Below are 27067 nucleotides of genomic sequence, written 5' to 3' on the forward strand. Positions count from 1 at the left end.
CATGCGACATTGCGACGACCACATCACTAACGTTACATGTTCTCGAAGTATGAGAGCGCATGCATAACAGTGAACTATGGTCGCTACAGAGCTAACATCCTCAGCAACAGGAGCACAGCACGCCGCAGAGCCGCTATCATTCATCACCAGGCTACGCTCTCTCCGACGGTTGCGCTCTCGTGATAAAAAAGCGATTTCTCCGAGTTTTGCTACTGTTTTTTTTCCAACGGCAGATGGAGACGGAGGAGACTCCGTACGATGCGGCTGCTTCCACGGAAAGGAAGCACAAGCGGAAGAAGACCGACCCGGTGGCTATCATCGATGGCAAGCAACTCAAACGCCAATTGCTGAACAATAACACGTTCAGCACTCTAGCAAACGAAAACGAGGCCCATTCCTCCAAGTCGAAACCGGTCGTTTCGATTCCGGGAACACCCGGCGCGAAGAAGCAACCACCCCTGGTTGTGAAAAACGTGGATTTCACAACCCTAGCGGGTAAAATAGAATCGTGCGACGCTAAGCTCTCGTACAAAATCACCCGATTTGGTACGAAGATTCACTGTGCCTCCGATGACGACGTGACGAAGGTGCGTAAGGTACTCGAGCAGTGCGGCTTCGAATACTACACACACGACAAGCCATCCGACCGACCCTACCGGGTTGTGCTTCAGGGGACTACCGTTAGTGGCTCCGGAAGTGCTGCTACATCGGCTGAAATTGAGCACAAACTTGATGCGCAGGCCGCGCACATTATCAAGAGGAAAGGCGAATGTGCAGCTCTAGACGAGGCCTTCTACTTGGTTCACTTCGCGAAGGGTCCACCACCTTGCTGAAGCTGCGCGAGATCAAGCAGATTGGCCAAATCATAGTGCGGTGGGAAGCCTACCGAAACAAGCGGGCCGATGTGACGCAGTGCATGAACTGCCTGTATCATGGCCACGGAACGCGGAACTGCCACCTGAAGAGCAGGTGCAACAACTGTGGGGACAACCACAGCACGGAAAAGTGTCCGTCTAAAGAAGCCAGCACCAAGCGCTGCGCCAACTGTTGCGGCGCTCACCCAGCTACGGACCGTAGCTGTCCCAAGCGTGCCGAGTACCAGCACATACGGCAACAAACAACCACGAAGAACCACCCCGGCCAGAAGGTGGTTAACAAGCGAGCAGTTTCAACTTTCCAGCGTTACCAAACAAGCGTTACCAAACAAGCCGGTAGCAGCAGAAGAGCCGAAATTCGTGAACCCTCGAACCACGATCAACACCGGGACCATCCATCGTCACATCGATCCCCGCACCAGGGCAGGTGTGAATCAGAGTGCACCACCAGTCGATACCTCACCCGAGGTTGGCAAAGAGGAGCTCTACAGTTCAGCTGAGCTATGGGCTATCTTTACAGAATTCCGCGGGAGAATGCTGCGGTGCAAGACCAAATCGGACCAGGTCGATGTCCTAGGCTATATGGTGTGCAAGTATGGGGTCAATTGAGCCCCACTGCATCCGCATCGCCAATTGGAACGCTCGCTCTGTAAGGGCGAAAAAGATTGAGTTGGGCAATTTCCTTGCCCAACAAAATATCGACGTAGGAGTGATCACTGAGACCCGGCTCAATTCATCAACTAACTTCTCGCTCCCAAATCACACCGTAATCAGGCTAGATCGGCCTAATTCATCTGGAGGCGGCGTGGCGGTACTTGTTAAACAAGGCATCCGCTACCAAATACTTCCTCATCCGAAGACAAGCGTCATCGAGGCAATTGGCGTGAAGATCCACGCCCTCCATGGAGACGTCCTATTGTTTGCTGTCTACATGCCCAGACAATGTTTGGACACCGATGGCACGTCGACACTCTTCGCTGAAGACCTGCAAAAGCTCTCCGCCAAACCAGGATTCGTGGTGGCTGGTGATCTGAACGCCCGGCATCCGCTCTGGCAAAATCACCGACATAACAGGAACGGTAACCTCCTCGCTGACCACCTCAGCTCAGCAACGTGTACTGTCCACTTCCCGGATGACCCCACATTCCTTTCTCCAGCTGGACATACGTCTACTCTGGACGTGTTTCTGTCTGACCTGCCACTGAAGAAACCAATCACCCATCACGAACTGAGCTCCGACCACTACCCGGTGGTGTGCGAACTGGACTGTAAACCTACGGTCGCACCGCAGGCTATGAGACGAGATTACCATCGAGTCAACTGGGTGGCTTTCAGTCGCCTAGTGGACGCCCGTCTCCCTGAAAATGCGGACCTATCATCCATCGAGGCCATCGACAACCAACTTAATGTCTTTGAGGAGGCAATTCATGTCGCCGAAAACGCATGCATCCGTTGGGTACCCGTGAGACGGCAATTTACCCAGATTGACGCTTCCACCCAGCGGCTCATCCAGCAACGAAATGCCGTTCGTCGACAGTTCCAAAGAACCGGCTGCGAGCTCAAAAAGCTAGAGCTGTCGATTCTCAACAGGCAGATTGGGGATCGTATGACGACCATCCGAAACCAACAGTTCGGAAGCAGCATTTCCCGATTGAAAGACCACTCGAGGCCGTTCTGGAAGGTGGCCAAACTACTGAAGAAACGACCAACAGTTGTTCCACCTCTGAAGGATGGCACCGGAGACACTCTGGTTTCTCCGTTAGAGAAGGCCAACGCCATCGCCAGCAAGCTCGTCGAGGCACACAACCTCGGTGCTGATATGACGAGTCCCCACGAATCAGCGGTACAGCACACCATCAACCAACTTGAGCAAGAGGACGCCCGGTCACCTGTTGATCGCGTGACAGAGGACGAAGTTCGAGCTGCAGTCAAACGCGGTAAGAACATGAAGGCTCCCGGAAACGACGCTATCTTCAACTTAGTTTTGAAGAAACTTTCTGGAAAGGCATTCCGCCACCTTGCAGCAATCTTCTCCAGGTGCTTCGAAGAAAAGTACTTCCCAACTAGGTGGAAGATAGGGAAGTTATCCCCATTCCGAAACCTGGGAAGGACCCTACGGCCCCAACGAGCTACAGGCCCATCACGTTGTTATCGGCAGTCAGCAAGCTATTAGAGCGGCTCATCCTCCAGCGGCTGATGGCGCATGTCGAAGAGCACAACATTATCGTGCCAGTACAATTCGGCTTCAGACGAGGGCACTCCACCGTCCACCAGCTGGTCCGTGTGGAGAACACCATACTCCGGAACAAGGCGCTCTCCAACAACACTGCGATGGTTCTCCTGGATGTCGAAAAGGCGTTCGACAACGTATGGCACGATGGGCTCGTACACAAACTGGTTCAGGCAAATGTTCCAGGCTACCTCGTAAAATGGTAAGGAACTATTTGTCAAATCGCACGTTCCAAGTCCATCTTTCAGGTGTGAAATCGGATGTCATGGCAATCACGGCAGGCGTTCCCCAAGGCAGCCTTCTGGGTCCAATGCTGTACAACTTGTACACCTCTGATGTTCCACAGCTCCCAGCTGGGTGCATCCTAGCGCTCTACGCCGACGACAGTGCCATCATAGCCAACGGGCGGACACCGAAGGACTACCGTTCACGACTCCAGCGAGGGGTAACAGCATACGTGACGTACCTCACATCGTGGAAGATAAAGGTAAACAAGGCCAAGAGTCAAGCCATACTCTTCCGGCATCGACAATCACCAAAACTTCTACCGCCTCCAGACTGCTTCATCCGGGTAAACCGCTGCCCTGTTGAGTGGTCCAACGAAGTCGGATACCTCGGCGTCACGATAGACAACAAACTGATTTACCGCTCCCACACGGACATCCTGAAGCGAAGGTGCATCGGACTGTTGAAATCGGTGTACCCATTGATCAACCGCCGGTCCCGTCTATCACGCCGAAACAAGCTGGCTACCTTCACAGCGATCATCGCTCCGGTGGTCAACTATGCGATGCCGGTGTGGGGAACATGCGCTGCAACCCACGTCAAGAAGCTGCAGGTGGTGCAGAACAGATTCCTCCGAACGATTTTGGACGCTTCGTACGACACGAGGATCAGCGAGCTGCATCGTGCTGCTGGGTGCAAGACAGTGCAGCAGAGGATCGAGGAGTCGATTGACAGCTTCATAGTAAGTGCTACCCACTCCAAACACCCGCTCATCCGAGCGCTGGTCAACTAGGTTTTCAAATTATTAGGTTAAGTAGGTTTTCAAATTAAAATTAAACACATATACCCATGTATACACACACAGAACACAAAACATAATTCCACACACTCATCACTGATGAGAGAGATACAAGCAAAGGATGAAAAAGTTGAAGTAAACTTATATCACTTAAAAAGTAGACATGTATACACACAAATTTATAAAATAAAGATATATATAATGGAATAATGGAATGAACTATGGTGACTTTTTCGACGGACGCGGAACAAGGAGCTACCAGTTCGCTCTATTTAGTTAAGCGTGGGAGCCGACGTGAGGACCAGCTCCGATTTGATTCGGGTAAGCGGGTGGCACCACCCCTGGCAATGAAGCGTGGGAGCCAACGCAAGGATCAGCTCCGCTTCGATCCGGGTAAGCAGGTGACACCGCCCCGGTTTATGTTTTGCACCGAAAATGAATTTTTCACCCCCGCCTTCTTCTCGTCCATAAATTGGGCAGATTGAAACACCTAGCTGTGTATTCATCTTGGTTCTATCCATCATTGCATGACCGAAGTCAACTGTGGGCTGGTTTTTGGAGAAGAAATGCTAAAATTTGATATGCGAAGAAGATTATTGATGCAATTTCTGATTCGGATGCAACATTGATGTTTTAGAGCTTGGTAAGTTCTATCCAGGATTGCATGATCGAAGTCAACTGTGATAACTATTATAATAGCCTTATGTCATTTTTAAAACGGTTTCTATTGAAATCAAACGTGGGTACATCGTTGAGCATAACATTTTTCCAAACTAAGTGCGAAGCCGATTTGTATAAAACAGGGGACGTTAGCGGGAACTACGTGCTGGAACATTGAAAATCGCCCGACGTAGAAGATCAGGGCAGAGTCTATCCGGTTGCCACTTATATTGCTTATATCGAAGGCAAACGTGCTTCGAAGGAAAGATCGACGTTGACGTAAGGTCTCAAGCTTTATTGACTGACATCAGTTTTCGTAGGGAGGCAAATAGAGCGGATTGTCCCATAGTAATCTCCGTAACGCGAAACGTACAAAAGAACGTTGGATTCTTTCGATTCGAGATGCATGAATTTCCTGGTAAGGGGCCCATGGTCGGACGGCGTATTCAAGAAGGCTGCGGATAAGCGAACAGTACAGTATTTTTAATTTGGGACCAAAATCTATGCGAAATGCACTTTGGGAGGATCCACTTCCAAGCCAGTGACGGAATCCAGATAGGCGTTTCACAGGACGCTTGCTCACATTAACCTATTGTCAACCTTAGATCGTTGATAGTTGAAGCGGGAACGAGTTGCACCAGACTGAAGGGCGAAGCTAACCGGTGTGGACTCGCCAGCAACACGTCGAAGACGAAGTACATGACAGGAAGAGGCTCAAGAGAGGACAAGATTATAAGCCACACACCACGAGTTTGTATCGGTGGTAACGAAATCGAGGTGGTTGTGTGTACTTGGGCTTACAGGTGATATCCGATAATGATACCAGCAGAGAAACTCGGAGACGCATCATGGGAGGAAATCGTGCGTACTTTGGACTCCGCGAAACGCAAAACGATCGAATAGAGTTCGCCGCCGTACCAAACTGACTATCTAGTTCTCTACGGACACGAGACCTGGACGATGCTCGTGGAGGACCAACGCAGACTAGGAGTTTCCGAAAAAAAAAATGCTGATTACCATCTATGGTGGGGTGCAGATGGCGGACGGCACGTGGAGGAGGCGAATGAACCACGAGTTGCATCAGCTGTTGGGAGAACTATCCATCGTTCACACCGTGAAAATCGGAAGCCAGAATGTCGGACAGTAATCCGTTGAAAATGGTTTCTCGACAACGATCCGACGGGAATAAGAAGGCGAGGTGCATAGCGAGCAAGGTGGATCGATCAGGTTGAGGGCGATTTGCGGACCCCCGCAGACCGTGAGGTTGGCGACGTGTAGCCGTGGACTGAGTTGAATGGAGAAGACTTCTATGCACTGCACAGGCCACTCCGGCCTTAGTTTGAAAATAAATAAATGAATAAGTTTCCCGGAGTCTGGATATATTTTCGGCATAGAAAACAGAACAAGATTTCAACAAATTCGCTTCAAATTCGGTTACCGCTAGTCTTTTATTTTCCTCAATTTCTTAGGACCTAGATGCGCTTAAAAATAGAGTGCTTCTTAAGTCAGGTGCGCGATAATCGCGCTTACACGTACTTGGTTTTGTAGAACCTTCGTCTTATTTGTCGGTTTAGAGTTTCCACTCTCATATAGAAAAGAAATAACCAAAAATGTTACAATCGAATATTTTTTTTAGCTAGGTAGGGTCTTGTTTTCCTTTATTCGTGTGTTATTTGTCTTTCGAAATACTAAAAGATAACTCGGGCATCTCATACCTTATTAATAATATATATGTGTATACTTATCTCGCATTCGTAGTTTCATCCATCCAAAATCCGGTGTTGCGCGTAGTCATGGCCATATCCCATTTAGGCGACCCGATCCATCGTGAGCTTCTTGTCAACGAGGGCTAGCGTGTCCTTGATAATGACCACAATCAACGGGATACTCCCGAGCACCATGCACACACCCATACAGTAGAAACAGATCTCGTAGCCACCGGACAAGTCCCGCAGAAGACCTGGAGAGTTTTGGGTTTTAATTTGTTCAAAAAGTGTAACATGTTTCGATAATAGTTAGTTTATTAGTTTTCGAACAACCGTAATCACACGATCGAGGGCGGAAGAAACGACGACGTTGATGCGGGACGTTGGAGGCGACCAGGACGTGCACGACGCATCAAAGACATACGCGGCGAAACGGAGGACACACGGTATCAATATGCGAAAAAAAGAGAACGGAAAGAGAAAGAAAGAGAAAAGATACAGATCTGTCCATTTGCGCTGGGCAGGGGGAAGTGTTTGGTTTCGACCGAATCGGATCCTAGTTTATCGTGCCATTGGCAAAAACACATTATCTTGAATTTTCATCATTCGAACTGTGGATCACTAGGGGGTCCGAAACGGGTCGAAGTATAAACCTGCTAGTGGTGGCACCGAGATAGCACCAATACTCTGAAACATCCGGACCAGCCCGTAGCTCGAGCTGATCCTGTCCGTCCCGAACAAGTCGGCCAGCAGCACCGGCATCAGTAGGTACCAGCTTCCCAGGCACAGTCCGTAGCATCCGGCACTGCACACGATCACGACCCACGTGTCGCTCGTGGGGATCGTCAGCACGGCCGTGCCGGCTCCCAGTATACTGTGGAGTAAAGTGGATCAGTTTCGGCTGGGAATCATTAGAAGAGTACAATGCTTCGGAGGTCTTACCAAACAATATAAGCCTTCTTTCGGTCGAACAGATCCAAATCAGATAAATATCCTAGAGCTAAACGGCCAATCAAATCCAGTGCTGCGCTGACCGCTACCAGATAACCCGCCTCCGTTTTCGTGTAGCCTGGAACGTAAAAGATGACATGTTTAAATGTTTGGTAATTTGGGGGCTATTTTATCATTTTGGTAAATTATGCGATTTACAGGATGCGAACAGCTGCATATGAAAGTAAATTGGAGACACAAAAAAACATACTTTTCCACTGAACAAACTGGCGCTTCAAGCAATAGAACGTTCCAACACGCCCTAATCTAAATGTATGCTACACAACGCAGACATTTCAATGTTTTCTGTATTTTGCGATGATCTCCAACCAATATTTGCATATTTGCTAGCACTTTCGGCCACGCAATAAAAAAATGAATAACCCTCAAGAGTTTAACGAACACTCCACGGTGAAGGAATGAGATTCAAAATTATTTTTCTGACTAAAACATTGTTTTAATAACACTTTAATGTATCTGACAGTGCCATATCTACATTTTATGAGACCTATTCAAATTTACTCTAGCATATTCGAATACGATCCGTTCCAATTTATTCAGAACACATATTTCTTCTTATCCTGTGTATCACATTCGTTTGTATCCTGGAAAGATAAAAGAATCTTATAAACACTATCCAATTTTTAAATCCAATCTTTTCAAACCTTCAGATCGTCTTCATTGCGCTGGATCCCATGGAGTAGCTGCTTGTACTGGCTCGCCCCGGTCCTGCCCCACAAGAGATACGATCCAGAAACGGACACTGCGGTACCACCTCTCCGATCCATTCCGGTTCGATTTCGCTCACCGTTCGGAGGTATCGATTCCCTGTTGCCACCAATTCGGTGAACAGCACGTAGCCGGGCCTAGCTCGACCGCAGAGGACACTGGACGGATGGATGCGTGCTACGGTTCGATTTCCCAGGCAGAGGTAAGAGTTGTCCCGTTGCAGCTCGGCGATGTTCTGATACAGGCCCTTGAGAAGGCATTTCACCACTGGAATGGGGTCATTACCGCACGAACTTGGCTTGATTCCCATCATGCTGCATATGTCAAACAGCTGTGTCCGTACCGAGGCCGCGTGTGTCAGATGACGTTCCATGAGAAAATTTTCATAGCACCACTGTTTCGGTTTGCTTTTGGATTTGAACTCGTTGAACACATTGAGGAGGGTAATGTGATCGCCGCATTTGGCGTGGAACTTGGAATGGGCGGTTAGTTGCTTGTCTCGTTGTTGACTTTTATTGAGGAACACATTTTCACCGGATAGCATTGCTACGATGGTGAGTATTTCGTCAAAACAGCCAAAATCTGGAGCACTCAGGACGATTTTGGCGTACTTGGGATCCAAAGGAAGTTTGGCCATTTTCCTTCCTAGTTGAGTCAGGACAGGTGTGTTGTTACCAATAATCGCATCCAGCGCTGAAAGTTCTTCCAACGCGCTTTCTATGGCTACCGCGGGTGGTTTGTCCAGAAAGTCGAACTCCCTGCAGTCGATGCCCAGTGCCAACAATTGGAGGGTAGAAGCGGCAATACTGCACCGCAAAATCTCCGGTGAGCTGTAATCATCCATGGCTTCAAAATCCTTTTTGGAGTAGGTCCGATAGCATACACCGTTTTCCAGACGACCTGCTCGACCCGTCCTCTGCCATGCCTGAGCTTTCGATATCCAGGAAACCTTGAGGGTGTCTATTCCCGTGACTGGATCGTATATCCGTTGCTTCGCCTTACCGCAATCGATGACGTGTTTTATGCCGGTAATAGTGAGTGACGTTTCCGCGATATTGGTGGCAAGGATGACCTTTCTTGTGTTCGGTGGCGCTGGCAAGAAGGCATCCATCTGTGCGTGTTGAGACATAGCGGCGTACATGGGATAGACTGTCATTCGCATGGTAGCATTACCAGAAGAAATCTGACGAGAATAGTGAAAATTATGAACTGCGTTTTGAAATACACTTTGCAGCTGTCGCGCAAAGAAACACGTCGAATATTGTATGACCGCTTACCTGCAATTGCTGTTTGGCCAACCTCCGAACCAAGGTTGTAGCCGATTCGATCTCCTCTTGCCCGGTAAGGAACACCAAAACATCGCCACTCTCCTGTTCCTTCTCGTGGATTTGAAAGATCGTTGTTATACAAGCTTCCAAGTAATCAACATTGTCCATCGCCTGATAAACCCTCACAATGTGATTGCTTCCCTTCAGATACAGCGCCGGGCATGAATTGAAGTACTGTTTGAAGTGATCCATGTTCATGGTGGCCGACATCACAATCACTTTTAGCGGATCCATCATCGTCCGGCGTGTTTTCTGGGCCTTCTTAACAATGCCAAACAGCACGTCCGTGGCTATCGTCCGTTCGTGCGCTTCATCCAGAATAATCACGTTGTAGCTCTTCAGCAGTTGATCCGACAAGGCTTCCCGCAGCAACGTTCCGTCTGTCATGAACTTAATTTGGGTGTTCTCCGATGTGACATCTTCGAATCGCACCGAATAGCCTATGGATTACGTTCCGGATAATGGAATATGGCGAAATGACTTTGTAATTGTAGTTGATGTGTTTTACGGAAATTTTCATTAATTATAATTAATATCTTTTAACTTCACGATTGCAAACACAATTTGCGCAAAACACACCATCCAAAATAAATGCACTACCAACCTACGACATCGCCGATGATCGATCCTTGCTCCTGAGCCACCCGTCTCGCCACCGTGATGGCGGCCACTCGCCTGGGTTGCGTTATGGCAATCTTCTTTCCGCCGTGAATTCCGGCCTCGTACAAGTACTGCGGAACCTGGGTACTTTTTCCAGACCCGGTTTCGCCCATTAAAATCAAGGTTTGTGATTCCTTCACCTGTTCGACAATCTTGTTCCGGACGTGGAAAATTGGCAGTCCCTGTCGCTGTCGATTGATGAGCTGAGCACTGGCTGGCTGTCGAAAAGTGGTGGTCGACCCATTGTTTTCCGCCGATTCCGCACCAGAACCCGGAACCGGATCCTTCGGGTAGGCTCGTTTCATTGGAAGCACTGTTTTTTCCGGTTTTGTTAAACTTTTATCTTGATTTTTCCACGAAATTAAAACCCGCACGACGCGAAAAAACAGTTTTCACGTTTTTGTGAACTCTTCTGAGAAACGTCATTTGACAAACGAATGAACTCTACAAACTGCGCATGTTTTCATCTGATGAACGCTCGTGGAAAATGAATCACACATGGGGTGGCTGTAAAATTTGTATTGATGACGACAAACATTTTTCCCGCGAAATAAATATGGTTTTATAAAATACTTTAAATAATAATTATATTTTATTAATTAATCATAAATTTGTCCGTAACAAACTAACCCGCATAATTACAAACTGAACGTGGATATTTTCATTCACGGCCGGCAAAACTATCCTTCACTGTTGCGATGATTACCAATAAAGTTAGCAGCAGTAGGGTGAAACGACCTATTATGGAGTGGTTAAGCACCATGTCAAAACAAAATTGATTTAAAAAATTACCTGTTGGTCGTTTTTCATATTGTAGTAGTTGAACAGGATGCTCGTTAACTATTATTTCGTAAATATTACGTCAATTGTCCTGAACTTCTGTTGTTTTGTTTTTAACACAATAAAAATAAACTACCGCAATAATAGGACGCACCTGCCTATCGTTGCGACATTTTTTTAAGGTCAGTCCTATTGCTGCGGTATTGTATGTAATTCTTATGGAGAGCGATATCGCAACAAAAGGACCTTAGCACTACCGCAATAATAGGCTCAAAGGATTCAAATTTTTAACGAAAAATGTTGATTTTTGATCATTTTGAACGGAATTTTGTCAAACAAGAGCTGTTCTAGTCGTTAATTCGAAGAGTTTTAGTGTATCCACAATTGTTTTTAATGCTATTATATCCAGAATGAACTACTTTAACACTACCGCAACATTGGGACATGAACTACTGCATGTTTTTCGCTTAAGCAGCTCGGAGAAGCTGATTAAGCGGAAAACGTACTTTTAAAGGAACTTTTGGTTACTTGGGGGCCGACCCATCCCCAATTTCGATCCCGAATTTCTGTTGCTATCGGCTTCTGGTGACAACGACGATAGAGGTCGTTGATTTGAGATCCAGGCCCGAATTATATACCGCAGGCATCTGTTGATGAACACATGCAGCCGTTGAGTGTTCTTCACTGATACACACCATGTTTCGGTAGCGTAAAACAGCACAGATTTCACGTTAGAGTTGAAAATTCGTGTTTTGGTGCGTTCACTTATATGCCTGTTTTCCAGATATTTCTTAAACTCGCAAAGGCAGCCCTTGCTTACTTGATTCGTGCGCCTATGTGCGCCTTGATCTTGTGCCTATATCTTACAATCAAGTAGAAGTGCAATGCTTGTTTCAAATCAAGTTCAGGTCATTCTGCCCAGTTCAAAGAAATCAAATGACTTATTGGATTTTTTTGCGTGCCCCATAGTGACATTCCAGAATACGCGAAATAATGTGAAGTTCGGTTCGTAAGGCCTCCAACGGCCTCCAAAACGTTTTCGGCAACTATCAACACCCTTGCCAACAGATCCTTGGATACATGCAAAGAAACGTTATACTGATCTTTTTTGCATTGCAATACACTGAAGGCCATCTGAAACGTTCTTGAGTTCAAGTCGACAGATCTATAATCCAGTAGAAGCGCAATGCTTGTTTCATATCAAGCTCAGCTCTTCCTGCTCAGTTAAAAAAAATCAAATGATTTATTGGAAATTTTTCTGCGTGCCCCATAATGACATTCTAGAATGTGCGAAATATTCTTATAAATCCTATAGGTCTTATAGATCTTATGACCTGAACTCAAGAACGTTTCGGATGGCCTTCAGTGTATTGAAATGCAGAAAGATCGGTATAACATTTCTTGGCAGGTATCTAAGGATCTGTTGGGAAGGGTTTTGATAGCTGCCGCAAACATTTTGGAGGCTGTTGTTGCGTAGGTCTTACGAGCCGAACTTCAGAACATTTCGCGCATTCTAAAACGTCATTACGGGGCATTTATATGCACATAACCTTTCGCTTCTATGGTAGAATTCAATACCTGAACTCACGGATATTTTGGATGAACTTGAGTGTTTCAAAATAGTATTTTTAACACATAAAATTGATTACATATATGTCAACAGTTTTTTGTGATATTTTTCCCTCATGTTTGGCACAATTTGGTTTATTTTTTTTTTCGTTTTGGCTGATTATTTAGAAAATGAAAGCCAATTTGTGTAGTGATTTTTTACAATAGTTCGAATTATAACGTGCGTTTGTGATTGCGGTGGTACGCTGCTTTAGTGAAAAATTAAACTATTTCCGAGGAACATCGGCTGATGAGTGTCGTATGTTTGTCATAATTCGCCGCATGTAAAATCAGGATTCGCAGCCGCAACCTGCGACCGAATTTGGTGAGATTGTTTCATTATGGATTTGCTACTATTTCATTTCAACGTTCATTTCATTTTTTATTTCTAAACCAAATACGCGCTGGATTCGAGAATCCGGAAGTTTGTTTATTAAAACGTTGTTAAAACGCTGTTTGTTAAACAGGCGGGGCTTATTGTAAGCAAAAGTGACCTCGAACTGGTCATGAAATACCAGGCAGTCTGGAATGGGTCACTGGAGCTGCAATAGAGCTAGCACTTTCTAACTCTCGGATTAAATCTGACTGTTAAATCATGTAATACAGACAGCTTTCTTCTATAACATCACTGCCAGACAGTGGGGATTAGATTGGAGGCACAGAGACACTCACATGTTTGGCACAATTTGGTTTATTCCGTGATCAAATTTTATGAAATAAGGCTTGCTGACGTTTGATCATCTTTCTCTTGCACGCGTACAAAATAGATGGGATTTGTTTTCATCGGGAAACTCTTCGGAAGCGTTGCCCGATGAAAACAAATCTCGCTTAACTTTTCAAAAGGTCCTAAGTAACATTTTTTTCATGATTTAATCTGAATAATGCAATCAACGTATTTCATGTTAATCTGTGGATTGCAATACTCAAATTAAATCATGAAAAAAATGTTACTTAGGACCTTTTGAAAAGTTAAGCGAGAAATCACATCTGTTCTGTGTGCATGCAAGAGAAAGATGATCAAACGTCAGCAAGCCTTATATGATCATAACGCTTAGATCAGGGATATGGCTTTCAATATCGGTAATTACAGTAATCAGATAACTTGGAAACGTTCAAAATCACTTCTTCTTGATATATTTCATGTACGAGCACTTTGAAGGAGGTGAATGTCGTCCCAGCCTTTTAAGGGTTAAGCGCCGTAAGATATCGCAGAGGAGGCGAATGTCCCCGGTTGCTGCGGCTCTCTCTCCTTCGTCTGCCAGAGCCCAGAGAGTCCGCCCACGCTTGCTTTTCCCGTCCACATGAGCGTTTCACTGCCTTCTCCAAAGCCGAGTATCGTTGCCGGGCTAAGACTTTAGCTCCTCTGGTTTTTGATCACTCTATCACGGCTTCGGCTTCTCTTCGCTTCTCTATCTTTCTCCAGGTCTCATCGTTGATACATTGTTTTCTCTGGGTGCGCAGTTCGCTTAGATTATTCTCGCTGGTGACGATGAAGGCATTTGGGCTTATTCTACGAGTCGAGTGACGTGAGGTGAGTAGATTTTAGCAATTCTCACGTGAGGTGACCATGTTATTCAAATGGGGCTATACGACTCTTCTCACGTCATTCGAGCAAACTCACGTCACTCCACTCGTAGAATAAGCCCAATTCTTCATGGCGGTCCATTGGTCTTCCACCTTCCGGAATATCTGCAGCACGTGGTTTTTCAGCGGAGGACCGTTTCACGTGGTTTCACCGTGGCATCTTCCGGTCGGCGTGTGTTGAACCGTCGTCCAACTCTCTCCTTCTGCCGACGAATTCATTTACTGTTGACGCAGATGTGGTCTCTTTGATTTTCTGTAGAGCCGTCACGGGAGACCCACGTGACCTTGTGAATCGATCGATGAAAGAAGAGTGATCCCCCGATCACTATGTTGTTATTACCACTGAATTCTGCAAACAGCTCTCTGTTTTCGCTAATTCCTCCGAGACCATGGCGTCCCATAATGCGCGAAGGCGCCTATACAGATCTTGATATCAGACTTCGGAATTCTATCAACGGCATTGAATTGGCTGTAGAAGTTCTCTTTGTCTTACAGATTGGCAGCATCGGTTGACGCATAACACTTCATAAGCTGTGGAGTCACATACTGGAGTGCGCCAATTACCGAGGAATAACCCTCCTGAATTCGGCGTACAAAATTATGTCCCGTATTCTGTTCAATAGATTGATACCGCTTGAAGAGTCCTTCGTCGCCGAATACCAAGCAGGTTTTCGTGAGGGCCGTTTAACGACGGATCAAATGTTTACCCTGAGACAAATTCTTGATAAATTCCGGGAGTACAACTTGCAGACACATCATCTGTTTATTGATTTCGAGGCGGCGTACGATTCAGTGAAACGGAATGAATTATGGCAAATTCTGCTTGAACATGGTTTTCCGGCGAAACTGATACGGCTGATTCGTATAACGTTGGACGGATCGAAATCAAGTGTAAGGGTTGCGGATGAAATATCGACGTCATTTGTTACCTTAGATGGATTAAAGCAGGGTGTTGCACTTTCGAATCTACTGTTCAATATAGCGCTCGAGGGAGCGATTAGGACAGCTGGTGTGCAAACAAGCGGTATCATTATCACAGGATCGCATATGCTGCTGGGATTTGCGGACTATATCGATATTATCGGGATTGATCGCCGTGCCGTGGAAGAGGCTTTTGTGTCTTTTAAGAGGGAGACAGCGAGGGTTGGACTCACGATCAATACCAGCAAAACGAAGTACATGGTCGCTGGCAATCAACGTGGGTTCATTAGTGGTGGTGGTAGCGAAATGGTGCTGGATGGTGAAAAATTTGAAGTGGTAGAAGAATTTGTGTATCTTGGAACATTAGTGACGTGCGAAAATGATGTTACCCGCGAGGTGAAAAGGTGTATTGCAGCTGCAAACAGGGCTTATTACGGACTTCGTAACCAGCTTAAGTCTCGTAGTCTGCAAACGAAAACAAAACTCGCGCTGTATACTATTCTGATTCTTCCGGTGGCTTTATACGGTCATGAAACATGGACGTCGGCGGTAAACAGGAGAACGGTATCTGGCGGCGTCGCATGAATCACGAATTGTACCAGGTGTATAAAGGGCTGGATATTATTAAGCATATACAACACGGCAGACTACGGTGGGCTGATCACGTTGTTCGTATGCCAGAAAAACGTCAAGCGAATATAATGTTTAGAAGAGAACCCGGATGAGGTCGCAGGCTTCGTGGAAGGCCGCGTACACGATGGCTTTTTGCAGTTGAAGAGGACCTGAGGGCGCTCAATGTGAAGGACGACTGGAAGCGATTGGCCCAGGATCGAGTCCAGTGGAGAAGGATACTCCATTTGGCGTAGGTTCATTGAAGAACTGTAGCCCATCAAGTATCAAGTAGTAAGTAAGGTATTGTTTAAAGAAAGTCGAGCGAAACAACAGACAGGTGGTCTCTAGCAAGCGAGAGTGGCGCTGAAGTCATCAAAGTTATTAGAACCTCTGAAAGATTTTGCGAAAGGTTTTTTGTAGAAGAACTATTTTGTGATCGCTGTCAGGTTTTTGTGTACATAATCATAATTTCGTCTTTAATTATTTTTTTTTTGTAGCTTCAGTTCGCCCATTAAGGTCATTGAAATGAGTTGAAAGTGGTCTAGCCATAATTTGATTTTTTCACTCACCTGTAGAAATAGCATAAGCCGGCAGATAGTACAGCATGTAGGGACACCCGACCGACATCAACGTCACAGACAGGCACATTAAAATGAACGTGACATCCTTTAAAAGTGATATGTCCAGGTACCTGTGGATACAATAGAATAATACGCAACCATCAGTTAGACTTCCATGAATTTCCCTACCCTGAGCTCATACTCACTGACTAACTTTATCTAGCAATCCTTCACTGTATTCTTCGTACTCATCGTCAAAGATGTTGGACAAATCTCGGGCCGGTGTAGGAATGATCATGCTTTTGCTCAGTCCCCTGTTCTGCGATAGCTGGCAGTTGTTGTTGTTGCTATTGTTGTTACCGATGGCATCACCCCCGATCATCCATTCCGGTTTGTTGGTCTTCTCCGTCAAATCCACGTTGCTCGTGTCCTGCACTGCTGTCAGTCCCATTGGTTGCGGTGGTTGTTGTTGTTGCTGATCCGTCTTTGGTGGTAGGGTGTCCTGTTGCTGATGTTTCTGCTGGTGGATCCGGTTGTACATTTCCTCGTTGCGCTGCTTGAAGCGTTTGCTGTTCCGCTGTGAGTCGTAGCCGCTGCCGCGGTTCTTGTAGACGAAGGTAGAATCGGTGCTAAGATCTTCAACCGAGTGCAGAATGCTGCAGCTTTTGATCGAGGCAATGGGCTTGAGAAAGATCGCATTCGATATGATATCTTTCAGTTCGTCCTCACTCTCTTGGAGCGTTTTTTCCGTTACATTTACTAGAAGAAGCATGATTTGGGAGGAAGGCGGCACATGTTGAGGAGTTTGGGATAGGGTTGCGGGATGGGTAACGAAACAAATGTCAGTTTTATCGTACCAAATTTGCTCTGTTGTACATGACAGAGTCTATTATATAGAGTTGCGCAAAGAGGATCTTCTTACACTTATTCTGAATAATCTTCTTGTTATTGTGTTTGCAACTTTCATTTTCGTTCAACCCTTAAAGTGACTTCATGGGAGTGTTCACTGCTAAAGCTTTTTAATTCGATAACCAAGTCACCCACAGAGTGCAAACACGTGAGTTTCTTGTTGCTACTTTATTGGGGGGGTGTATTGAAGTTTTTGAAGCTGTTCCTAGAACAAATCTAATACATTTCAATTCGTGCGTTTTAATTCGCCATAAAAATCATTAGGCGATAACAATACTTCCGCCTTACCAACAAGCATTTGTTTACTTTGCTCGATAGGTAGACGGTTTGACAGTTCAATAGGTAGATTTGGCTTCACTCTTTGCGTAACTCTATATATAATAGACTCTGGTACATGATTATGCTTAGTTAGCGTCTTATTTTTGAAACACTTTGCGACTTTTTTTTCATATTTTTAAAAGGGAATTGGATTTAATAATCTTCTTTTAGTTAATCTGATTTCGGGTATTACGATTACGGGAAATTTTCAAGAAAAATGACCTGTAGTGTTGTTTCTTACACTTTTTGTACATGGATTGGCGGCATTGTTTGATAAAAATTACTTTTGATTCAAAAACACATTTTGGGAGCGCGCATTTGATCCGAATTTGATAGTTTATCGCGGACAGAGTTTCAAAACCAAACATATTCGTTTCACGATGGTAATTTTGATTATACCGAATAAAAGTCTCTTCAATTTAATACTGAATCGTATCACAAATAATTGGTTGAATATTCCGATTTGACACAATAAGTTTCATATATAATTCATGTGCTGAATGTAAATAAAGACAAATGAACTTATAAATTGTGCAGTTAATGGTGAAACAAAATAGTTATATATGTCTAATTATTTGTTAAAAAAATAATAAAAGATATTCGATTTCTCATTTTGACCGCATGTGTAAGTTTTATTTTGCATCTTTCTGTCGTTAAATATAATAAAAAAAATCCATTACTTTTTTTTTTGGTTTTTTTAAATTAGCGACTAGGGGTCAAAAGACAAAAAGTCGTATGAACAAATGGTCGAAAAAGCCAAAGGGTCGAAAGAACGAAACATCGAAAGTGACAAACGATCTAAAAGGACAAACGGACGAAATGGACAAAAATTGTAAAAGGACATCCTTCTTTCTTTTCTATTTTTCCTCTCTCCTTCTTTATTCTTCTTTCTCTATTCTCCCTTTTTCTCATTTCTTTCTTTTCTTATTTCTTGTTCTTTTTTCCTTTCTTCTTTCATTTTTCTTCTAATTTCTCGTTTCTTTCTTCGTTTTCATCCTTCTTTCGCTTTGCTTCTTTCGATATTTTATCTAGTTTTGTCTTTCGACCTTTTGTCGTAGATTCGTTTTTGGAGTTTAAAGATAATTTTTGTTGCTATTTTACCTTTAGTTGTTTAACTGCAATACAACAGTTTTTTTTTCAAAGCATTTGTTGTCAAACTCTAAGTTTGGAATTGGTGCTGTGACCCACATATGGATCATTGTGACCACCGGGTGATCCCTAGAAGATCCGGAACATCCGTAAAAATGGTCAATTCGTAAATTTCTTCGTAGTGTGTTGCGATTTATAAGAACCTTGTGTGTTGTACCTACCTATCTACGATGAAATCCGTGAATTGATCATTTTTTTGGATGTTCCGGTTTTTTCTGGGGACTACCAAGTGGTTACAATGGTCCGTGTGTAAGCCACAACATCAATTCCATACTCTCCACGGCCATTGTTAGTTAGTTGGACTGTCTAGGACGTGGTGGGCTCTCCTAAACACCTACAAAAAGCTACATGTATCCGCAAGCAGGCCCTATCAAAGCGACCATGTGTCGCTCGAAGCACACAAGCCCAAAAGGATTGCCATTTAGCACATCAGATCGTGAGATCCTGATAATAGAATCCTGGCCGCGTGTTAGCGGACCTTGCTTTTGAGTATCGTTTTATTATATGCGAGCGCTGATAGCCGAGTAACTCTACTCTTTCAGTGACACCGAATCGAAATGGCGAGTGGGCTTGTGGTCAGGCTGTCTACCGTATCCTAGAACCGTGGCGGGCCTTGTATCACGCTGTCCAATCCTGCCACCAAGCTTTGCCTGCTGGGTGGGAGTAGGCTCAGATGCCCTTTCCTGACTTGCGCTGATCTGGCTCTGAACACGAAAGTGTCAACCCTTGCATGGCCTCCCTGCCAAGAGGCGATTAAGGTCAGAGAATAGAAAACCATGGGATCAAAAAAGGCGACTACCCAAATAACCAATAAGCACTAAATTTCGCCAACTCGGCCATATAGTGCTACTTTAAGGCTTATAAGTTTGTAAATAGCCTATACTGCCCATGATCGCATATTTGTAACATTTGCATTTTTTACGATTTTGAGATAAGCTCATGAATCATCTCCAAATTGCTAGTTCTTCCAGCTGACCAGGTGAAATAAGAAAGTTTGTTCCCAAAAACTCAAAAAAACTACCAAGTTGTTTTGTAACATTAAGCAAAGTGACCGCATAACCGTAACACTAGAAAACTTTTTTGCCAGTACGCCATGTGCTGTGTATAAAAATATTCGAAATTATTTTGCATTCAAATACCAAGTAGTGGAAATCTTTCTACCGAAGATTCCAATTGGATAAAATGTTTGTGTAATTTTTGGGAATTTTTAGAAAATCATTGAGATTTGCATACTCATCCATATCACAATCTTCATCGTTCCATTTCTCCCATGCCTACTTTTGTCGATTGTTACAAATATGCGATCATAGGCAGTATAGTGGCCTTACATATATGGCGGATTGGCGTAATATAGTGCTAATGGTTACTTGGGTACTCCAGTAGGATTCGACAGTAGCCACAAGGATGGCCCAATAGAAATAAGTGCTGAAGACTTCGCCAAAAGAAGTCTGGCGACATCTCCTCCGAGAAGGAGGAAGAGTGGAGTGACGGAGATTGCTACCAGCAGCACCAGAATCTCCCCGATAGCCCTATCAGCACGTTCGGCGGGCCACTACCCAGGATGCAGGTGGCAACGACGAGATAATCGAGTACACGAGCGCGCGGATGAACATCAGCAGAGATCTAAAGCAGAACCTTCTGGTGCTCTGTTCATCAGGCGGATGGCGGGAAGCGAGTAAGCCGACAAAGGTATGCAGACCGAGGCCTTCTCCTTCCATGGATGAACCACGATGGCCCAAGAGGCGATTGATTTCGCTTTGACGGCCAACGAAGAAACGGCTCAGGCAGCAATCCGGTTACGGAAACGCAAACGCAGAGCTAAACGATGCGCGACCATAAAGGCGAAACGTCGTTACTTCTCGGCCTAAAAAGAAGGTGAAAGGCACCAACAAGACGTAAGCCGTCGAGCCTCAGAGAGTACCAGCCAGCCTTTGCCATCGGCACAACAGACCGAAAATCTCTGGTAGGTGGTTTGTAGGGCGAAGCGGAAGTCAAACGCATTTCGAGGTGAGGTTCTTCTTCTTCTTTTTATTGGCATTACATCCCCACACAGAGCCGCCTCGCAGCTTAGTGTTCATTAAGCACTTCCACAGTTATTAACTGCGAGGTTTCTAAGCCAGGTTATCATTTTTGCACTTTTATGCCCAGGAAGTCGAGACAATTTCCAATCCGAAACATGTCTAGACCGGCACCGGAAATCGAACCCAGCCACTCTCAGCATGGTCTTGCATTGTACCGCGTGGCTAAAGAGGGGCCCCCCGGAGGTGAGGTCTTGTAGGTTAAAACCGACAAGAAAAAATACGCCGAAGTCCTGAAGCGGGCGGCCGAAAGACTTTCGGCTCTGGGACAGGACGTGCGAAGCGTTAGACGCACCAAGGCACAATCGAGCTGCACGGTTTACAAGAAACTGGTCCAGGAGGTCCTGGGTGACAGCGTCAACGTGGGATCGTTGGGTGCCAAAAGGACCCTTCAGCGTAAACAACTAGACGAGGTCACGGATGCAGACGACATCGTCTTTGCCGTTAGCATGCAGTGCAGTACACATGTTGAAAAGACCTCTGTACGCCTAAAAGGTGGACCCTTTGATACGCAGGAAGCCTACTTCAGGTTACTGGTCGCCCCTAATAGCACAATATAGACCGATTCAGTTGCAGCAACTTATATATGACTAGATTTGGTCGTATATAGGTTACAGTAACTCGTTTATGACAAGTGTGTTGCTTGGGGCGGAAGCTAAAAAGGTCCTAAAACCAGGGAAGTTGAAGATCGATTGGTCAATATCGCCAATAAGCATACTCAGTGGAAAGGTGGTATCGGTGCTTAGAGTTCGGACACAAGTCCTGTTACTGTACGGGTCCAGACCGTAACAACCTGTGTTGTCGCTGTGGTGAGGAAGGGCACAATGGGCAGTAATACGATACGGCACCAAAGTGTCTCATCTGTGCCAGCAAGAAGCCCGTAAACACGTTATGGGTGGATCTTCGCATCCTTTCGGTGACGTCAAAAAGAAGAAGCCGTTTCAGTAGCACAGCTCAATCTTTTCCATTGTGCATCTGCCCAACAGCTGCTGTAGTATTGGATCTCGGAATCGACGACCGATGTCGCCCTCCTGTCCGACCCGTACAATGCCTATGACGATAGCGGCAATTGGGTGGCGGACGGGCCTAGGATGGCGGCTATTGCACGAAGGGACGATATCAATCACTTCAACAGCGAAGTTTTCACCCGGCCCTGGGACTGGATTTACAACGACGCCTACGGGGATGCGCTGTTAGCTGCCCTAGCATGCGCGTGTGACGCCACCATGCCGAGAAAAGCCCTGCCGAGAAATGGGAGACGCCCGGTATATTGGTGGAGTGCCGACCTGCCTTAAGGCTAGACTCGTGCTTGATGCCGTAAAGTGTTTCGATTTGCGAAACTAGCCCTTAACAAAGCCATTAAAAGCAGCAAGAGACCGTGTTTCGACAACCTGTGCGAAAGTGCCAACGCGAATCCGTGACGCCTACAGGATTGTGATGGCCAAGACCAATGATAGGTTGGAGGTATTCTTTCTGCCCCGAGCCACAAGTCACTGGCCTCCTGCACCGCACGGCGTTATGGGTCGACTGCACCCATGGCTCCGGTGACGAATGGAGAGTTACTCGCGGTGGCTAATTCCCTGGCAACGAACAAAGCTCTAGGGCCTGATGGTGTTCCAAACAGCGCTCTCATGACAGTAATCATAGCGAACCCGAACATGATCAGGCTAGCTATGCAGAGATGCCTTGAGGAGTGTAGATTCCCCGAAAGATGGAAAGGGCAGTAATTGGTGCTGTTGCCGAAGGTCGGGAAGCCGCCAGTCGACGTATAGACCAATCTGTCCAATCGACACCACCGGCAAGTTGCTGTATAGGATCATCCTCAACAGGCTGATCCCGTACTCCCCTAGCAGCACAATTCACGTTGATTTGGTTGAAATAACTCATATATGACCAAATTTAGTCGTATATGAGTATAATAGACTGATTTACAACATGTGTGTTGCTCGGGTCAGATGGCAAGTTCACGTTGGACGCTATCAACTCAGTGGTAAAGACTGCTGAGATAGAGATCCAACGGAAAAGGCGAGGTATTCGATACTGCGCATTAATGACACTTCTGTGAAGAATGCATTCAACAGTGCCAACTGGGATGCCATCGCGCTCTCGTTTCGCCTGCTTAGCTTGCTGGTGGGCCTGTATCGGATCTTGGAAAGCTACTGCCAGAACCGTGTAGGGTATCCAATCATGGTTTGAACTAATGAAAATCGTATCATGGTTTGAACCATTTTGAAATCAGTAGAAATTACCATCTCATTGGCAGGAAATGAACCTAAAACAGTATGAATGGCATATTTAGGTATACTGGAAGTGATAGAGTTCATTTAAACATTCGTACATATTGTTTAAGTAATAAAATAAAGCGATTTAAAAACGTCCTGAATTTGCGCTAAATCCCCCCACCAGTGGCATCATTTCAGATAGCTCGTAAAGGACACATTTAATGACTCAGGAGTGAGATCAATATATCAAAAGAACGCTATTTTTATCTGTAATCGATTGACATCATCATACAATTGAGAAACAAGTTTTAAATAGTTAAAATAGTAACATTTATACAAGGTAAAAACTGATCATGGTTTGAACTAAATTCGTACCATGGTTTGAACTTGTAAATGCAGTCATGTTCTGCTGCTGTCCGCTAGGAGCGCTGCATGCGCCTAGCTGGAGCATTTTGTTTACATTTCCAATATGAAAAATCGCAATTTTCATATCGATAATTTAGACGATTTCACACGTTTAGAGTTACTAATCGAATGCGAGAAGATGAATAGTAATACAAATTTGCTTTTTTATAGATTTCCTCAGCGTTTCATGCATGTGATTAGTATTATATTTAGGAGCTGCTGGCTGCTGCAGTAGTTCAAACCATGGTACGAATTTAGTTCAAACCATGAACAGTGTAGTTCAAACCATGGTACGAATCAAAGTTATGTAATTTTTAAGTTTTTCAATAAAACTATGCATAAATATGTGCACCCAGGATGTTTTGGAAAAATAATGAACTAAGCTTTCATATAAACTAGAAATCGCAGTTCTAACATCGTCCCTTTATGAAATAAATCAACTTTGTTTTGACGGCTCATCTAAAACCCGCCATTTGGTTCAAACCATGATTGGATACCCTACTCTTATACGAGACTTAAGCCGGTCAGAGAAGCGTTTTTATTACCACAGGAGTTCCGCAAGGATTAATACTGGGCCCGGCATTATGGAACCTTATATACGGCGAAGTTTTGAGACTCAAGTACCTTCCTGGTGTCAAGTTCGTCGGCGATGACGTAACCCTACGGGGAGTTTTTTTTCCCGAGGTAGAACAAACCGCAGCACACGCGATCAGTATGGTGGCGGATTGGAGCGGAAGTGGCGGTGTCGGAGCTCGCTCAACATAAGACTGAGGTTATCGTCAACAACTCGTCATTATCGAGGATGATGTCGGAATTGCCGGACAATGGCATAACAGATGTTCCGACATACATCATATTGAAGTTTTCCTAACAGCTTCGAGTGATATCGGCTCGGACAATGGCCTGTTATAATACCTGTGTATGTGTTAAGATTTTTTCTGAAAGATCTAAAATGTTGCGAGTGATAAATACGTTTGGTGTGATGAAATGTTTTGACTGCCTTGCAAGCAAGGTGTTTTTCAGATGTTTATTTTAGAATGTTCTCAAGATTTGAGCTCGATTCGAAGAGAACACGCAGATACACCACAAAATGGTTCGGGACCTATGAATTGTCGAGATGAACCAAGTCTGGCCAGCATATCAGCTTGTTCATTATCTTCAATGCCACAATGGACAAGAAACCCAATATAGGTTCACTTTGTTACGACAACTCAAGGTTTGGAGTGACTGAACACATTCCCAAACGAGTTTAGATCTGCATGTTGCTGATTTTAAAACATTCAATGCTGCTTGACTGTCAGATATTATGCAAATATTTGAATGCCTATACACCCAGGTTTTTTTACACGGTTTGGTTTTAGTCGTTTAAGACCTTAAGCGTCAATGAAACAATGAGTTAACCCCACGAAAAAAATTCCATAAATCAAAGAAATTTCAAGGGGGTATTTAAAAAGCTGTGAAAGTTCAGGTTAACCGTGAAATTATTGAATTCCAACCGTGTACAACCGTAAATCTGGGTGTAATTTCAGCGTAAGCATAGTTTAGAGAATTAGTCTGCCCTGATTGCCCAGGTATTGACGAAACTGCAAAGCAGTCTGCAGAGAATTTCGACAAGCAAACTTATGATTGGCTCATTAGAGCGGACATCGGTTCAAAATACCATTTTGGTCATCAAAATCGACCAATTTTCAAAAGAAAAGAATGAGACAGGATTTCTCGTCGAATGTAATCTGTTGCAAGTAAATCGGTAAAGTGCCTAAAAGATGAACGGTCTTCTCGAGCAAAGCTTGAGATCAAATCGATAACTTGTTTTGTTCTTGAGGAACCGCTGATTTTGATTACTTAGGTTGATATCCTTTTGGTCAATCTTACTGTACATTATTACTTTTACATTACCGCTAGTGTAACCTAATGAGGGTAACCTTAAGCTAACCGTAGCATAGTGGTAGAACACCCGACTTGCGTACAGGGAGATGTGGGGTCGATTCCCACCGGTACTCAGTATCGTTTTTCACATTGTAACATCAAATTAAAAACTATTTCTGCTGCCATTTTTTTCAAATACTTTATACTTTTTCTTGATAAATACCCATTTAAATATAAGGGGTTAATTACCCTATAAATAAAGAATTTCAAATCTTTCATAGAGGTGTTGAATTGGAAAAAAAGTTTGACAAATCTATAACGTAATTATTGAACCACTCCTAAAATAAAGCTTTGGTTTATTATTTTCGATTACGACAAAATGAGAGATCGGTAATGAAAACGTAAACCGTGCATTAAGATAAAAAGTCAACGAAAGATAATTGTTTATGTCTGCGTTATCGATTTACTAATTATTGCATTGATTACTTGTGAAACTACTTTTTGGGACTTAAAACAATTTGGAGCTTAGAAAATTTTTCGAAAAAAATATAATTCGATGCCAAATGTCTCAAAAATGCATGAAACGTCAAGATCTGGTGTAATCTCGATAAAAAAATTTTTGGAAGAAAATGACTTTTTGGGACTTTGATTTTCGAAATCGATTGTTTTGATACCAATTTTCTTACAAATCCATGAAACATCGTGTTAACACCAATTTTTTTTTAAAGATAACACTAGATCTCGACGTTTTATCATTTTTTTAATTTCGAAAAATTTTCTTAGTTTCAAAAAGTCCCAAAAAGTCTTTTTTTTTTTCAAAAAATTTTTTTTTTTCGAGATAAACCAGATTTCGACGTTTCATGCATTTCTAAGACATCTGGCATAAAAAAAATTGATTTCTCCCCCTTGGGAAATTTTCGTGTTTCAAAATAGTCAAACTTTGACCGCTTTGGTCGAACACACGCTAAAATTTTACATAGCGACTTTTTTCGAGGAGATGAAACTTTTGAGCGCTACCCGTTTTTGAAATTCGAAAAGTCGAATTTCATTTGCACCCTAGTGTCACAGAGAACAGACATGGAGGCTCGAACAAAATTTCTTGCAAAACATGTGTAAACAAACACAGCGAACCTCAACGCCATCGACGTCGACATTGCAACTCACAATCTCATTTTGACAACCCGATGGCGCTGGTATGCTCTTGCGTGCGTAACGACGCTAGCGCACAGTGGCATTTTTTGATGACGCTAGCGCTGATTATGCACGGGATAACGGCGACATTCCAAAGTTATTCAAAATGAACAGTAAAAAGTTATCACAACATGGTGAGTGCAGCTTCAACGTCTGTTCTCTGTGCTAGTGTGTATGAGTGCATGTGTTTAGTGCCTACGTCTGTGAAATCTATGAGCCATGGTGTAGGTCTACTTTTCCACTTCTACTCTATTCATGTTCAATTTAGTTGAGTCTAGTTGCGAAGGTCTAAAACAACAAGGGCGTAAAAATTATGACGCAAACGCTCGAGGAATTCAACGATGGATAAGATGTTTAACACACGGATGATCCTTCATGACTCCGGTTCCGGTTAGCTATGGCACATCATATTTAAACATGGATTTCCAGCGAAACTAATCAGGTTGAAACGTACAACGCTAGATGACTCGAAATCAACTGTTCGAATTACGGACGAAGTTTCAATCTTGTTTGTGACCTTCGACTGTAATGCGCTTTCGAATTTGCGTTGTACTTGAGGGTGCAGATGAACAGCACTATCAGCACACAATCACATATGCTGTAGACAACGTCAACCTCATTGGAATTGATCGTAGGTCAGTACTGGAGGCTTCTGTCCCACT

General features: G+C 44.4%; 2 protein-coding genes across 2 annotated transcripts in view; both read right to left on the minus strand.

Annotated features, from left to right (window-relative positions):
• Nucleotides 1-6211: 6211 nt before the first annotated feature.
• The window catches only part of LOC134225183 (uncharacterized), a 96175-nt gene continuing 75319 nt past the window's right edge, over nucleotides 6212-27067 (minus strand). The window contains exons 6-10 of the mRNA XM_062705045.1: nucleotides 16474-17026; nucleotides 16277-16398; nucleotides 7438-7564; nucleotides 7149-7369; nucleotides 6212-6749 (exon numbers count right to left, since the gene is read on the minus strand). Coding sequence (XP_062561029.1) covers nucleotides 6598-6749; nucleotides 7149-7369; nucleotides 7438-7564; nucleotides 16277-16398; nucleotides 16474-17026 — 1175 coding nt within the window. The 3' untranslated portion in view covers nucleotides 6212-6597. The remainder of the gene's footprint in view (nucleotides 6750-7148; nucleotides 7370-7437; nucleotides 7565-16276; nucleotides 16399-16473; nucleotides 17027-27067) is intronic.
• Nucleotides 7918-10632, minus strand: LOC134225184 (ATP-dependent RNA helicase DHX33-like). The gene is made up of 4 exons (XM_062705046.1): nucleotides 10147-10632; nucleotides 9492-9982; nucleotides 8151-9397; nucleotides 7918-8090 (listed from the first exon to the last, which is right to left on the minus strand). Exons 1-3 carry the CDS (start codon nucleotides 10505-10507, stop codon nucleotides 8153-8155), a joined length of 2097 nt encoding a protein of 698 aa, XP_062561030.1. The 5' UTR covers nucleotides 10508-10632; the 3' UTR covers nucleotides 7918-8090; nucleotides 8151-8152.

Source organism: Armigeres subalbatus, chromosome 3 (genome assembly GCF_024139115.2).
Source record: "Armigeres subalbatus isolate Guangzhou_Male chromosome 3, GZ_Asu_2, whole genome shotgun sequence".
NCBI classification, from domain to species: Eukaryota; Metazoa; Arthropoda; class Insecta; order Diptera; family Culicidae; genus Armigeres; species Armigeres subalbatus.